This window comes from Benincasa hispida, chromosome 10 (assembly GCF_027475165.1).
Source record: "Benincasa hispida cultivar pf3 chromosome 10, pf3_genome.v1.1, whole genome shotgun sequence".
NCBI lineage: Eukaryota > Viridiplantae > Streptophyta > Magnoliopsida > Cucurbitales > Cucurbitaceae > Benincasa > Benincasa hispida.
The window spans coordinates 59,763,157-59,776,597 of NC_143487.1; the positions used below are offsets into that span (position 1 = coordinate 59,763,157).

Consider the following 13,441-nt stretch of genomic DNA (forward strand, 5'->3'; position numbering starts at 1 on the left):
AAGCCTTGTGTTTACAAGAAAATCATCAACAGTTCAGTAGTTTTCCTCGTGTTATATGTAGACAATATCCTACTCATTGGGAATTATGTAAGTTTACTGACTTCAGTTAAGAACTGTCTAACGACTCAATTCCAAATGAAAAAAATGGGAGAGGCTCAGTTTATTCTTAGGATTCAGATCTTTTGGGATCGAAAGAACAAAGTGTTAGCGCTGTCTTAGGCATCGTACATTGACAAGATGTTGATCAAGTACTCGATGCAGAACTCCAAAAGAGGCCTACTGCCTTTTCGGCATGGAGTTACATTGTCCAAGAAATAGTGTCCTAAGACACCTCAAAAGGTTGAGGAAATGAGACGGGTCCCTTATGCATCTATCATTGCCAGTTTGATGTACGCAATGTTATGTACTAGACCTGACGTCTGCTATGTTGTGGGGATAGTCAGTAGATATCAGTCTAATCCAGGATAGGGGCATTGGACTGCCGTCAAGAACATCCTCAAGTATCTTCATAGAATGAGGGATTACATGCTTGTGTATGGTTCTAAGGATTTGATCCTTACTGGATACACGGACTTTGATTTTCAAACTGATAAGAATTCTTGGAAATTCACTTCAAGATCAGTGTTCACTCTTAAAGAAGGGGCTGTAATATGGCGAAGCACTAAGCAAGTGTGCATCGCTGACTCCATTATGAAGGTTGAGTATGTAGCAGCTTGTGAAGCTGCTAAGGAGGCCATTTGGCTTAGGAAGTTCCTGACTGATCTAGAAGTTGTTCTAGACATGTCTAGGCCCATCACCCTTTATTATGATAATAGTGGTGCTGTGGCGAATTCTAGGGAGCCTAGGAGTCACAAGCGCGACAAACATATAGAGCGGAAATACCATCTCATCTGTGAGATTGTGTATCAAGGGGCGTGATAGTGACGAAGATAGCTTCGGAGCACAATGTTGCTGATCCATTAATGAAGGCTCTCACAGCTACAGTTTTTTAGGGTCACCTATAGAGCATGGCTCTACGAGACCGACCGCGGCTAGACTAGGGTAAGTGGAAGGTTTTTGTATTGGGCCTTTGTGTCCTAGTTTATTGTATTGTACTTGTATTTATCTTGTACACCCCACTAGCTTTAGGACAAGTGGAAGATTATTGGGGTTGATGCCTTAAATCTCGTAGGGTTCTGTAGTTTGTAAACACGTATATGAACAAACATTTGTGCTGCAATAATATGAGATATTTTCTTCACTATTGTCTATGAAATATGAGATATTTTAGTTGTATTAACCACAAACCAATAAACTAAAATCCCTAGTTATCGTTGTAACTTAAGTATGTATGTGGAGACATACAAGTAGATCGTGCCTTAAGTGATAACCTAAATGGTCTGTAGTATATAGATAAAGGAGGGAAACCTTATCCTGGTGACACTACGAATACAACCCGCTTTGTAGATGTTACAAGTGTTATAAAATGCTACAAATAAAATGATCCTGGTCATTCATGTGGAGACATGTGAGCGGGGTTATCCTATACAAATGAGTTTGTATAAGACTAGACCACGAAATGTTTAGTCTCGTTATATAACACGTTCATGACAGAGACTTTCATTTCACTAGGATGACCATAGGTAACATGACCTTAATCCTGAGTGAGTTGGGAACTCCTACCTATGTGGGCGATCCTCTGATTTGCATAAGTGCGAGTGCTAGATCGCCGACTCAAACCTACCACTTTGGGGATTCATCTTATTGGGGAGCTGGGAACTCAACTACACAAGACGGAATTATTCCCCGAAGTAGGGGTAAGTAGATAGATTGCTCCCTTAAGGGCTGATTCCGGGGCTTGAATAATGTGACGCCACACCTTCTTATGGCCCGAAAAGTGTTCACTCATAGTAGGACTATGATGTATTGTTCATTAGAGGATTCAATGGTACTTAAGGAGTTAAATGTAACTATAGGGGGAAAACGATAAATTGGCCCAGCTGTAGTTATGAGCGATTTATGAAGGGTCATCATACTATTGATTGGTTATATGCAATGGACACAAAAATATATCTGTAGTGCGAAGAGTGCAGCTATCGGTCTTTAGTAGAGTGTCTGACAGTTAACGGATGGCGAATATTGTGATTAAAGAGTTTAGTTAGTTATTCACGTACCGTTGGAGCTTCAAGCTACAGGTTCATAAGGACCCCTTTGTAGCTCAATAGATTCAAGTTGAGAATCAGTTTTTTGGTTAGTTTGAAATGTTCAAATTAACAAGAGGGAATTTGATTATATATGATATAATCAAATTGATTCAATTATATGCGATATAATTGATTTGATGTATTAGATACATTAAATGGAAGAATTAATATAAATATGATTTATATTAAATGTCATAAAGGAGAAAAGAACTATGGTTTAAATATTACATATGATGTGATATTAAATCTATATGTTATAAATATAATATGATAAATTAGTTATTATATTTATTTATAATAAAACAATTATTAGATAGTTGTTTGTAGTTATTTGTTTCTCCTTTAACCGATTGAGTGGGATGTTTCTATCAGTTTTAATAACTGAAGAATAAAAGTGAAAATAGTTTTCGTTTTTCATGATCGCATCATATGACGATTGAGTGAAAGAAAAGCTATACGATAGCCTTTGAGAGAGTGAACGATCAAATATCAAGCAGCGAGTTTACTAGACGATAGTTCCTCATTACCCAATGATCAAGTACTAAGTCTATATGATAGACATTCTAATTCTCCCACTTACTTGATCGTATAGTTCCTTCTGCCCTCTACCAAATCCACATAGAGCCTACACCTCCTGGATTCTCACATCGAGAATACCAAAGCAACCAAATGGTGGTGTCAAGATTTACTGTTCGAGGGTCGAGGATCGAGTCTTACTCGATTAGGTTCGAGGATCTGACAGTTCGTGGTTTACACTAGTTGTTTGTTGCGTTCGTACTCGTGATTGAGTTTGCTTGGATGCCGGACTAGTGTTGATCACGGGAATACACGAAGAAGAGTTCTTCGAAGGTATGTCACTCGATTCTAGTCAAACATGTTGTAATTTACTCGATGATGCGTAAATGTTCTTGTATGTTTGAAAATGCTTTATTCTTTCACAATGGGTTTAGAACGATCTTGTTTCCGCTCAATGTTTCTCTTGTATAGAGTTCCTTCACTTATAACTCTGATGAACAGATAAAGAAGGATGAGGATGGGCAGTTGATGCCATAAGAGGGTTAGTATAAGCTGTCATCGCATCTTCTTCTAGGATAAGAGAGGGGGTCCTGGGAGGGGGTGTGACACCAAGGAGAACTTTTTATTTCCCAAAGTGACTACACTAAAAGGATCCTAACTAAGTTTAATATGTTGAATGCTAAGCCAGTTAACACACCATTGGCACAACATTTCAAACTCTCAGCTAAAGACTCACCTAAGCTTAAAGAGGATATACAGAAAATGAATAAAATTCCCTACTCAAGTGCAACTGGCAGCCTCATGTACTTAATGGTTTGCACAAGACCAGGTCTAGCTCACTGCTCTAGCCTAATTAATTGGTATATGAGCAATCTAGGGAAGGCTCATTGGGAAGCAACCAAATGAGTTTTTCGATACCTAATTAGGAGTATGAATAGAGGTTTACTTTACAAATCCCCTTACTCCACTAAGCTAGTTCTTAAAGGCTATGTGGACTCAGATTTTGCTGGTGACCTAGACAGAAGAAGATCCCTCATAGGATTTACCTTCCTATTTGGAGGCAATGTAATCAGCTGAAAATCTAATTTACAATCAGTGGTTGCCCTCTCAACCACCAAAGCAGAATTTATAGCAACCTAAGAGGCTGTCAAGGAAGCTTTATGGCTACAGGGGCTAACCACTGAATTAGGCTATGATCAAACACAGGTGGAGCTACTTTGTGATAATCAAAGTGCAATTCACCTAACAAAGAACCAAAAATTCCATGACAGATCCAAACACATTGATGTCAAACTACACTTTGTCAGCGATGTAATTGAAAAAGGCTCAATAATTGTGATAAAAGTAAATACAGAAGACAATGCAGCAGACTTCTTAAATAAATCAGTAATAAAAGCTAAATTTGAGCACTACCTAGATCTACTCAGAATAGTAGATCCGAATAGAAAATAAATACCAGAGGAAAGAAACTTCGGAAAACAAAAATATTATTCAAGGTGGAGATTGTTACAAACCTGTGAACAATGTTTTTACAATCATTTAGCTCACTCATGTACCTGTAACAATTAAAAAAAAAAATTAGTTTTCCTTTTTCTATTGTTACCTAAAATCTGTTTGGAAAACTCATTTAGAAAACAAATAAGCAAAATCAGTGAGATAAACTTGTATAAAGAGAAAGTGAGCAACTTATCTTGAAGAGAGATTGAATAAACTTCTTCTGAATGGCTTTAGAAGTGGATGTAGGTGCTCTCACCGAACCACTATACATCCTAATGTTGAGTTATATATCCTAAAACTCGCAGTTTGCAAAATTAAACATATTCTATTTTGCAACAAAGAAGTTATTGAGGTTTATTTAATAAAACTATTATTGAATATGTAAATTTATCTTGTAAAGACTAAATCCAATAAACTAAGATCCATGGTTATTACATGAATACTTAAACTTTATGTGGAGACAGAGTGGATCAAGTTTGAGTGAATAGCCAAAATGGTCTATAATATATGGATAAGGTTGGGTACCTTATTCTGGGGACACTATTGGATGTGGCCCACTTTGTATTTAGTACAAACGATGTGATCCTAAATCGTTCATGTGGAGACATGCGAGTGAGACGTTCTATGCAAAGAGTTTGTATAAGACCGGACCGATAAATAAGTCACTCTTATTTTACAACGTTGTTTACTATATAAGACTGACTATTTCAAAGCGATGACCTAGGTAACTTGACCTTAATCTTGAGCTAACTATGAACTTCTGTTTATTCGGAATTATCCTTAGATTTGCATGGGTGAAGGTCAATAATGTCGGTTCAATAAGTCTCCCACTTCAGGGGTAAGACCGGGTAGATAGTTGGGGACATAGGGTGTAGATGAAATTCACTCCTACCCACTTTTGAGGATAGAAGAAATGTTAATCTCTTAAGTGTTGACTCCGGGTCTTGAACAAGGGGCCCCACCCCCTCATTGGCCCGAGAGGGACTCGGTTTGGAGATTTGATCACAAACCAATTGTTCATTAGAGGATCAGTGGAACTTAAGGAGCAAGATATAATCTTAGGGTAAAACAGTTTTTGACCCAGCTGTTGTTACGAACAACTTATCAAGGGTCGACTTACTGATCATAGTTAAATCAAATAGACATAAATATATCTACGATGAGGTGGGTGTAACTACTGTCCTTTAATGGAGTGACTCGGTAGTTAACGAATGTTGATTAATTCGGTTTAAAGAGTTTAGCTAATTAATCTCAGATCGTTGAAGCCCATGATCTGTAGGTCCATTAAGTCCCCCTACTAGCTTACAAACAGATTAAACCTTAGAATAGCGTGATGAGTGAATTTGAAACGTTCAAATTCGAATTAAGGGAATCAATAATTCAGTATAATTACACGTTTAATTATTGAATTAAACGAAATTGGAGAATTATATTTAAATAAGATTTAAATATTAATTACATAAATAGGGATTCATATTTGGAATATGTGTTATATTAATTTAATATTTGATATTAAATTAATTGATTAATTAAATTGTTTAATTAACTATTTAAATTTTATTCAAAATTAATTATTTGAATTAAATTTTACTTAAATTAATTTTGAAAGATTTGATTTCAATTAATTTGAAAAACAAATTCATTTTTTAAAAATACGATTTTTAATTGGAAAAAATCTTTAAGTGGATTTTTTCAACATGAAACACCTACAATCTTATTTAATCTCAAGGTGCTTAGTGTCATTCATACATGCAATCTGATTTGCATGTTGTTTTTTTACAAAGACGGAGAGAAATTGTTGGGAATTTAATTCATGCAAACTATTTTGAGAAGAAAAAAGAAGGTTCTTCTTTTGTTCTTCACTAAACACCAAAAATCTTCTTCAATCTTCCTCAATTCATTCTTATTTTAGAATCCATCTTCCAATCTAAGATCTTAAAGAATAGTATGAAAGATCAAGTGGTGTTCTACAGACTCTTGGAGCGAAGGTTCAAGCTGGAACTGAAAGATTGAAGAGTTCTTCAAAGGTTTACCTCAGAAACCTCAGTTCCTTTATATGAGTATGCTTTCTTGATTGCTAAAATTAATGGAATTGGAGTGCTTAAGATTCTAATTGCTTCCGCATGTTGAATGTCAATACCGACACCTTATGTTCTTCTTCTCCTTCTCTTTATGATTCTCTCATTGCATGCTTTATAGATCTACACTTTAGACATTAAAATTTCATCAGAAAATCAGAAAAGAACAAGAGAAATTAATGAAGAGAACTAAACGAGAGAGTGAACTGAGAAGATTATTTTATTTGCGTGTGACTTCAGCAAAAATAAAAATGATAAGAATACAGAAGAAGCTTCCTCATCCATGTGGCTTGATATATAGACCATACACGCCAAATACCATTTACTAGAAAAGAAAAAAAAAGACCCAATTTTAGTTAAAAATTAGCAAAAAGACCTAATTCAAAATAAAACTAGAAAAACAAAATAAAATTTGTGAAAGAAAAAACAAAAAATGGAGAACCATGGAACCAAATAAAAACCAATCTATTGGTTTTGTTCTTTATTGGATATCGATTTGGATCTTTTCTTTATAAAACCAATTTTTGTTCTTGATTGACCCCAAAACTGACAAAACTAAATCGACTATCACACCATTCCTATGTAACATATTTCATATTTATGAATATGAATGACAATATTATTATAGGTATATGTACTTATTTTAAAACTATTTTTGTGTTAGAAGGAACAACTATTAACACGTATGTGCTGATTTATTTAGGTTTCGTTTGGGATTGTTGTAGCTTTTGAAATAATTGCTGACAGCTGTGCTTTTAGAAAAATCAATTGTGAAAAGCAGTAAAATTATGTTTGAATTTCAGCTTAAACTTAAAAAAGTAGGTTAGAGTGTTTGGTAAATAAATACAAAAACGTTTTATTTTAGATATAATAACTAAAATAGACTTCTAATCAAGTTTTTTTAAAAATTTTTTGTAATTTTAAATTTTAAATAAGTGTTTAATATGATAAATTTTGTTTGTTATAGATTAATTTTTAAATATTAAGGGAAATAGCTTTATTCTAAAAATCGATATGGTATACTTTTTAAAAAAATTGATGCATTTAACTCATGAAAAATAGAAAACATATTTGATTATATGAGAAGTAGATAAATATATAAAATAAATCTTATAAATTTGAAAACTCAATATAAATTAAAAATTCTAGATTTGAGAAGAATCTAAAAGCTAGTAGAATATTGCTTTTAACGTAGACGTGAAATTAACATGTTTTTAAAAGTGATTAACCTTTTTAATTTAAATCTATTTTAATTTTTACCAAACACAAAAAATGGTTAAAAATCTTTTCAAATGACTTTATGACATAGTTAACGTAATGTAGCTTTACTCTATTTTTACGCAGTGACATAGCTAAAATTTTCTATGTCGATTTATTTATTTCATTTCTAAGAAGGGATATACTTAAAATTGCTCTAATGAGTGAATTATTTACACATTTTTGTAGAGAGAGCCTCAAAGTTCTCTTATCTAAGTCATAGTTGATAGCACTGGAGGATCCAAAAATTTTATATAGGGGTACTATACACATAAATGTAATTGAAAAAATTATAACGAAATGTAAAACAAATATTCATGGATTCATATGTTTACTGATTTGATACATTATAACCGTCCTCTACGAGTTTTCATGTTTTGAAATCAATCCATGATAACTTTAATATCTAATTTATCTAATTAATCTTTCTCAATATATGCTATAAGACACTCATTCATCTATTGATCTCCTATTTGATTACGCAATCGAGTCTTCACAATATTCATAAATGGTAAATATTACAATAGGTAAAATTAACAATTGATAAAATAATGAATATACCTAATCCCTCTATCCATTTATAGTTCAAGGAGTGGCATAATAAGGCCCCAAACACGCTACACCAGTCCCCACGTATAGGGCTGGCAATGGGGCCGGGGTGGGCCGGGGGAGGGACCCTCATCCCCAGCCCCGTGGGGGAAATTCCCCCATCTCCGTCGGGGAAATGGGGTTCCCGTGAGGCCCCATTCCCCGTTTCCCGCGGGATTCCCTTACTAATTCCCTGCGGAGATTCCCCATTTTTTTTTAATTTTTTTAAGTTTGGGCTTGACTTTTGTGCTTGGCTTTTGGGCTTAAATTTAGAATTTATATATTCAATATTGGGCTCACAACATTATAAGCCTATAGTATATATTATAAACATACATATAAATAAGTTATTTTATATATTATAAATATATATTTATAAAATATTAAAAATATAACTATATAAAATCGAGGTCGGGGTCGGGATTGAGGTGGGGTCCCCGCCCCAATCGAGGCGGATCCGCGGAAAATTTTGTCAACCCTACCCATGCACGCTGCTGTCAAATTAAACTAGAATTAAAATTATCTAACCAATTGGTATATATTGGGAAGCCACTACTAAAAAGTTGAGATAAACAAAAAAAATTGTATTAGTCTATATATTTTGAAGTTTGTTCAATTTTAATCTTTGTACTATCAAATATTCTAATTCATATACTTTTAATAAATTTTAAATTTCTACTAGTTTATTATAGATATTTTCATTATTTTTTTTATTGCATTTTTACTATAAATTTTGAAAATATATTCACATATTGTGTTTCTTTGCATGAATATTATTATGATTATTTAATTAACTTCGAGTGACTAAATTTAAGATTTATTGAAAATATAAGAACTAAAGATTAGACACTTAAAACTACAAGGATTAAAATTGTACAAATTTCAAAATATAGAAATCGAAATGATATTTTAATCTTAAGATAAATGTTTCAACTAAAAGGACATGGCGTCCAATCTCCTCACTCTCATTTAATGAAATAAAAAATTACAAAACTAACATTACAAATGCCTATTCAACTTTAAAGTAAATATTATATCACTTGTCAGATTATTAGTAAAGTTGAAAATCTAGTGTGAGAGTTGATTTTCGTTTTTTCCAAAGAAAAAAGGAAAAGAAAAAAATATTATTTTAGATAAAAAATGAACAACAAGTTGAGATGGCCGAGTTGGTCTAAGGCGCCAGATTAAGGTTCTGGTCCGAAAGGGCGTGGGTTCAAATCCCACTCTCAACAATCAAATTTTTCGAATATATTTTCATGACGCTATAACAATGACACGTGTCATGAAATTACTGGTAACTTTTCTCTCCTCTGATTGTGGCGGCAAAATACCTTATCCTCCGCCGTCGAAACGCAACTCAGAAACCCCAAAATCGAAGCATGCTGGACGTCGCCACCACCTATTCCGCTGCTCTAACCTTTCAATTTCGCCGTTCAAAACCCTCCATCATCCCCCATCAATGGCGGATCAGAGCTTCCTCTGCTGCTTCCACTGTCGATCTCACCGCTCTTCAATCCGCCATCGACAAGGTTCAATTCCTCCGCTTAATTTCATTTCTATGCCGTTTGATTACTTACACAAATTCCTTTTCTAAAATGCAGAAAGATAGTAACGCAGTTAAGGAAGCACTGGATCAGTTGAGGGAACTTGGTTGGGCCAAGAAATGGAGTTCTCAGCCGTATGTCTCCCGCCGTACGGTCAGTCTCCATTTTCAAGTCTCAAGTTCCTCTTCTTCTGAGAAACTCCAATCCATTACCAATTTTTTGCCCTTCTTCTTCCCTATTTATGTATATCAATGATTCTATATACACTGACCAGACTACTCTTCGAGAGCTGACAACGCTTGGAATTAAAAATGCGGAGAATCTTGCTATTCCTAGTGTCAGAAATGATGTGAGCTCCTCTTTAACATTCTTGCATTTTGTTTGTTTATCTATTAGAATTTTTGGTTTTGAGATGACAAATCGTTGGTGCCTCCAAAGATAATATCAGATTGGAGTCTTATCACTATAGTGCTTCATGTTGAAATTAGTGCCAACTTAATTTGCAAGTTAATCAAATTAGTTTTTTCTTTAATTGAAGTTAATGGCTTTTATTTAGGATAGTTTCTCCAAAATTGGAAAATAGTGTCCTAATGACTTAGTGGGTTTGATGGAGGAGAATTTCAAGATTAGCGATAGAGTTTTAAGGTGAGTGTAGTGGTTAGTTTCGTATTTTCTTATAAATATTTATAATGTTTCTACTTAGAACTCAATTGAAGTTCTTGATGCTCTGTGCAACATTTTTTTTTGTTTCCATCTTTTGTTCTCTTTGTTTTATTGTTTTTCGTTACACTAAATGAGTCTGTTTGTCCTGTTTGCATTTATCAGGTTTCTTGAAACTTATGTGCATTTGGTGCTTTCAACACAGGCAGCTTTCCTTTTCACTGTGGTGGGAACGACTGGATTTTTGGGCGTCCTTGCAGGGCAGCTTCCTGGGGTAACATAAACAGAGTAGTTTTTGATCTTTTGAAAATTAAGCTAATAAATACTAATTTCATCTACTGGTTTCTTGTTATCTACTTTTTAGGAGTGCTTTTAAAAACCAAGCTAAATTTTTAAAACTAAAAAAAAAAAAAAGTAGTTTTGAAAAACTTATTTTTCGAATTTAGTCCTTGTCCTTGCAGGGCAGCTTCCTGGGGTAACATCAACAGTATATTTAGGCCCCATTTTTAGTTATTAGTTTTTAAAAATTTAGTTTATAAATACTACTTCTATAAATTGGTTTTTTTGTTTTGTTATCTACTTTTTAGAAGTATATTTAGAAATCAAGTGGGGTTTTGAAAACTAAAAAAATAGTTTTTAGGAACGTATTTCTGTTTTTGGAAATTTGACTAAGAAATCAAATATAATTAGGAAAGATGAAAACTATAGTAAACAAATTATTAGAAAATAGATTCAATTTTCAAAAACTAAATGATTGTTAAATGGGCCTTAGTCCTCATTTAACCACCATTTTAACTAATGAATTCTATGTTTGTTTACTAACTCAAAGATCCTTAATCTTTCGTGAGGGTGAACACTTTTTGAAACTTTGGATTCATAACAGGATTGGGGCTTCTTTGTGCCATACTTGATTGGCAGCATATCGCTAATTGTTTTAGCAGTTGGGAGCATTTCTCCTGGGTATAAGTTTGTTTGTGGTGTATGGTTTTCTCAAATTTTTTCTATTGTTAGCTTCTCTTCCGTGACATTTTGTATGTGGGTTGCCTCTCTCTCAGACTTCTTCAAGCTGCCATAGATGGCTTTTCATCATTTTTTCCTGATTATCAAGAAAGAATTGCTGGACATGAAGCTGCACATTTCTTGGGTAAAGTCTTTGTATGAAAATAAAACTAATAGCTTATCATGAAATGTGCCTAGTTCACTTGGATCTAATAATGAACTCTGAATTTTAGTTGCTTACTTGCTTGGACTTCCTATTCTGGATTATTCACTAGACATTGGAAAGGAGCATGTCAATCTCATTGATGAAAGATTAGAAAAATTGATATATAGTGGCCAGCTTGATGATAAGGAACTTGACAGGTAACTAACTACTCTCCTCTATGAGATCAAAACTAGTCTGTGATATTGATGCTAGTAGAGGCTTGTTGTCCCCATTTGGTAACCATTTGATTTTTAAAAATTAAGTCTACTTGCTCAATTTCTTATACTGATTTGAATCTTTCTTAAATAAAGAAGTTGCATTCTTAGCCAGACTCCAAAAATAATAAAATAAGTTTTTAAAAACTTTTTTTTTTTAATTTTCAAAACTTTGCTTGGTTTTTTAAAGTATTGGTAAAAGGTAGATAACAAAACAAGAAATTTAGAGGTGGAACGAGTGTTTATAGACTATTTTTGTTACATCAATGATTGATCCAAAACCTACCTTCTCTAGTACCATGTTAAATCACCGATTAACCCAAAAGCTTAAGTTGATGGAAGAAGGTAAATTTAATATCATATCATCTAACCATTTCAAAAAACGAAATGGTTTCCAAACACGGCTTTAGATTACATGAATTGCAAGTTGTGTAGCATTATTATTATTATTATTATTTTAAACTTTCAGGTTGGCAGTGGTGGCAATGGCTGGACTTGCATCAGAAGGTTTAAAATATGACAAAGTGGTTGGCCAATCAGCTGATCTCTTCACTCTGCAGGTTTCATGTTGCTATTTAATTCATGAAAACAGTTCCTTTACCCCCCTCCCTTCAACAATCTAACATTTACATTGATTTGGTTCTATCAGAGGTTTATCAATAGATCTAAACCAAAACTTGGCAAGGATCAGCAACAGAACCTGACTAGATGGGCTGTAAGTTTTCGCCCATTACCACTCTGGATAGTTTCTTAAAATCTTTTTGTTTAGGAACTCGAGCATTTTTTTGCAAATTCATCTGATCATTTCCAAGTACTGCATTACAAGTTTGCTAAAAATATGTTTTAGTCCCTAACATGTCAGAGATTTTTTTCTATTAAGTTGTTTAAGAGCGTGTTTGGCCCAAGGAGTTATGAAGTAGGAATTGGGAGGTAGAAGTTGTGAACTCCTCCTTATTTGACCCAAGGAGTTGGTAGATCCCACTATTAAAAAATATCAATTTTATATCTCATCAACTTCTTATACTAGGCCTCAAAAGTTTACAACTCCTTAGACTTCATAACTCATTACTCTCACTATTCCACTCTCTATATTATTATTCATATATGGTAAGATACTAAATTGATAAAAATGTTAAAATACAAGAACTAATTGGAACTTTTTAAATGACTAAATTGGAAGAAAAATACTCAATATTGGGGACGAAAACATATGTCTAGCCTAAAAAGTTTTAAGAAAATCGCGTATTAGTGATCGAATCCTGAAGCTACTTCGCACTTTGCTGTAGGTTTTATTTTCAGGTTCCCTTCTGAAGAATAACAAATTGATACATGAAGCCCTCATCAAAGCAATGTCAGAGAAAGCATCTGTAATAGAATGCTTTGAAGCCATTGAGAAAGCTGCTTAGCTAATTCAAACTTTTTTTTTTCTATCTGCGACGATTACCATTCTTTATTTTATATATACACAGAAAAATAATGATAATAATCTCATATATGTTAAAATGATGATCAATGGAGATAAAATCTTAGTTTACTTTTGATTGTTTTTCTTTTAGTAATTGATATATGAACTAAACCATATGGGTCAAATTGAAATTAGACCTAAATCAATAGAGATTAATTGAAGTTTTGAAAACGATGAAAACCTAATTAAAACCTAATAAGAAGTCCAATTGATATTCAGTTATTATGGTAATTA

At 33.5% G+C, this 13,441-nt stretch overlaps 1 protein-coding gene and 1 non-coding gene across 2 annotated transcripts; both read left to right on the forward strand.

The window, feature by feature from the left end:
- The first annotated feature begins 9,270 nt into the window (after positions 1-9,270).
- On the forward strand, positions 9,271-9,351 carry TRNAL-AAG (transfer RNA leucine (anticodon AAG)). Its single transcript has one exon. It is a non-coding gene; the product is annotated as a tRNA-Leu (tRNA).
- Positions 9,352-9,394: 43 nt separating this feature from the next.
- LOC150033518 (uncharacterized) lies at positions 9,395-13,276 on the forward strand. The gene is made up of 10 exons (XM_090305867.1): positions 9,395-9,648; positions 9,721-9,816; positions 9,938-10,012; positions 10,529-10,597; positions 11,207-11,283; positions 11,379-11,467; positions 11,556-11,685; positions 12,212-12,302; positions 12,392-12,457; positions 13,029-13,276. Exons 1-10 carry the CDS (start codon positions 9,499-9,501, stop codon positions 13,146-13,148), a joined length of 963 nt encoding a protein of 320 aa, XP_090161993.1. The 5' UTR covers positions 9,395-9,498; the 3' UTR covers positions 13,149-13,276.
- The last annotated feature ends 165 nt before the right edge of the window (positions 13,277-13,441 follow it).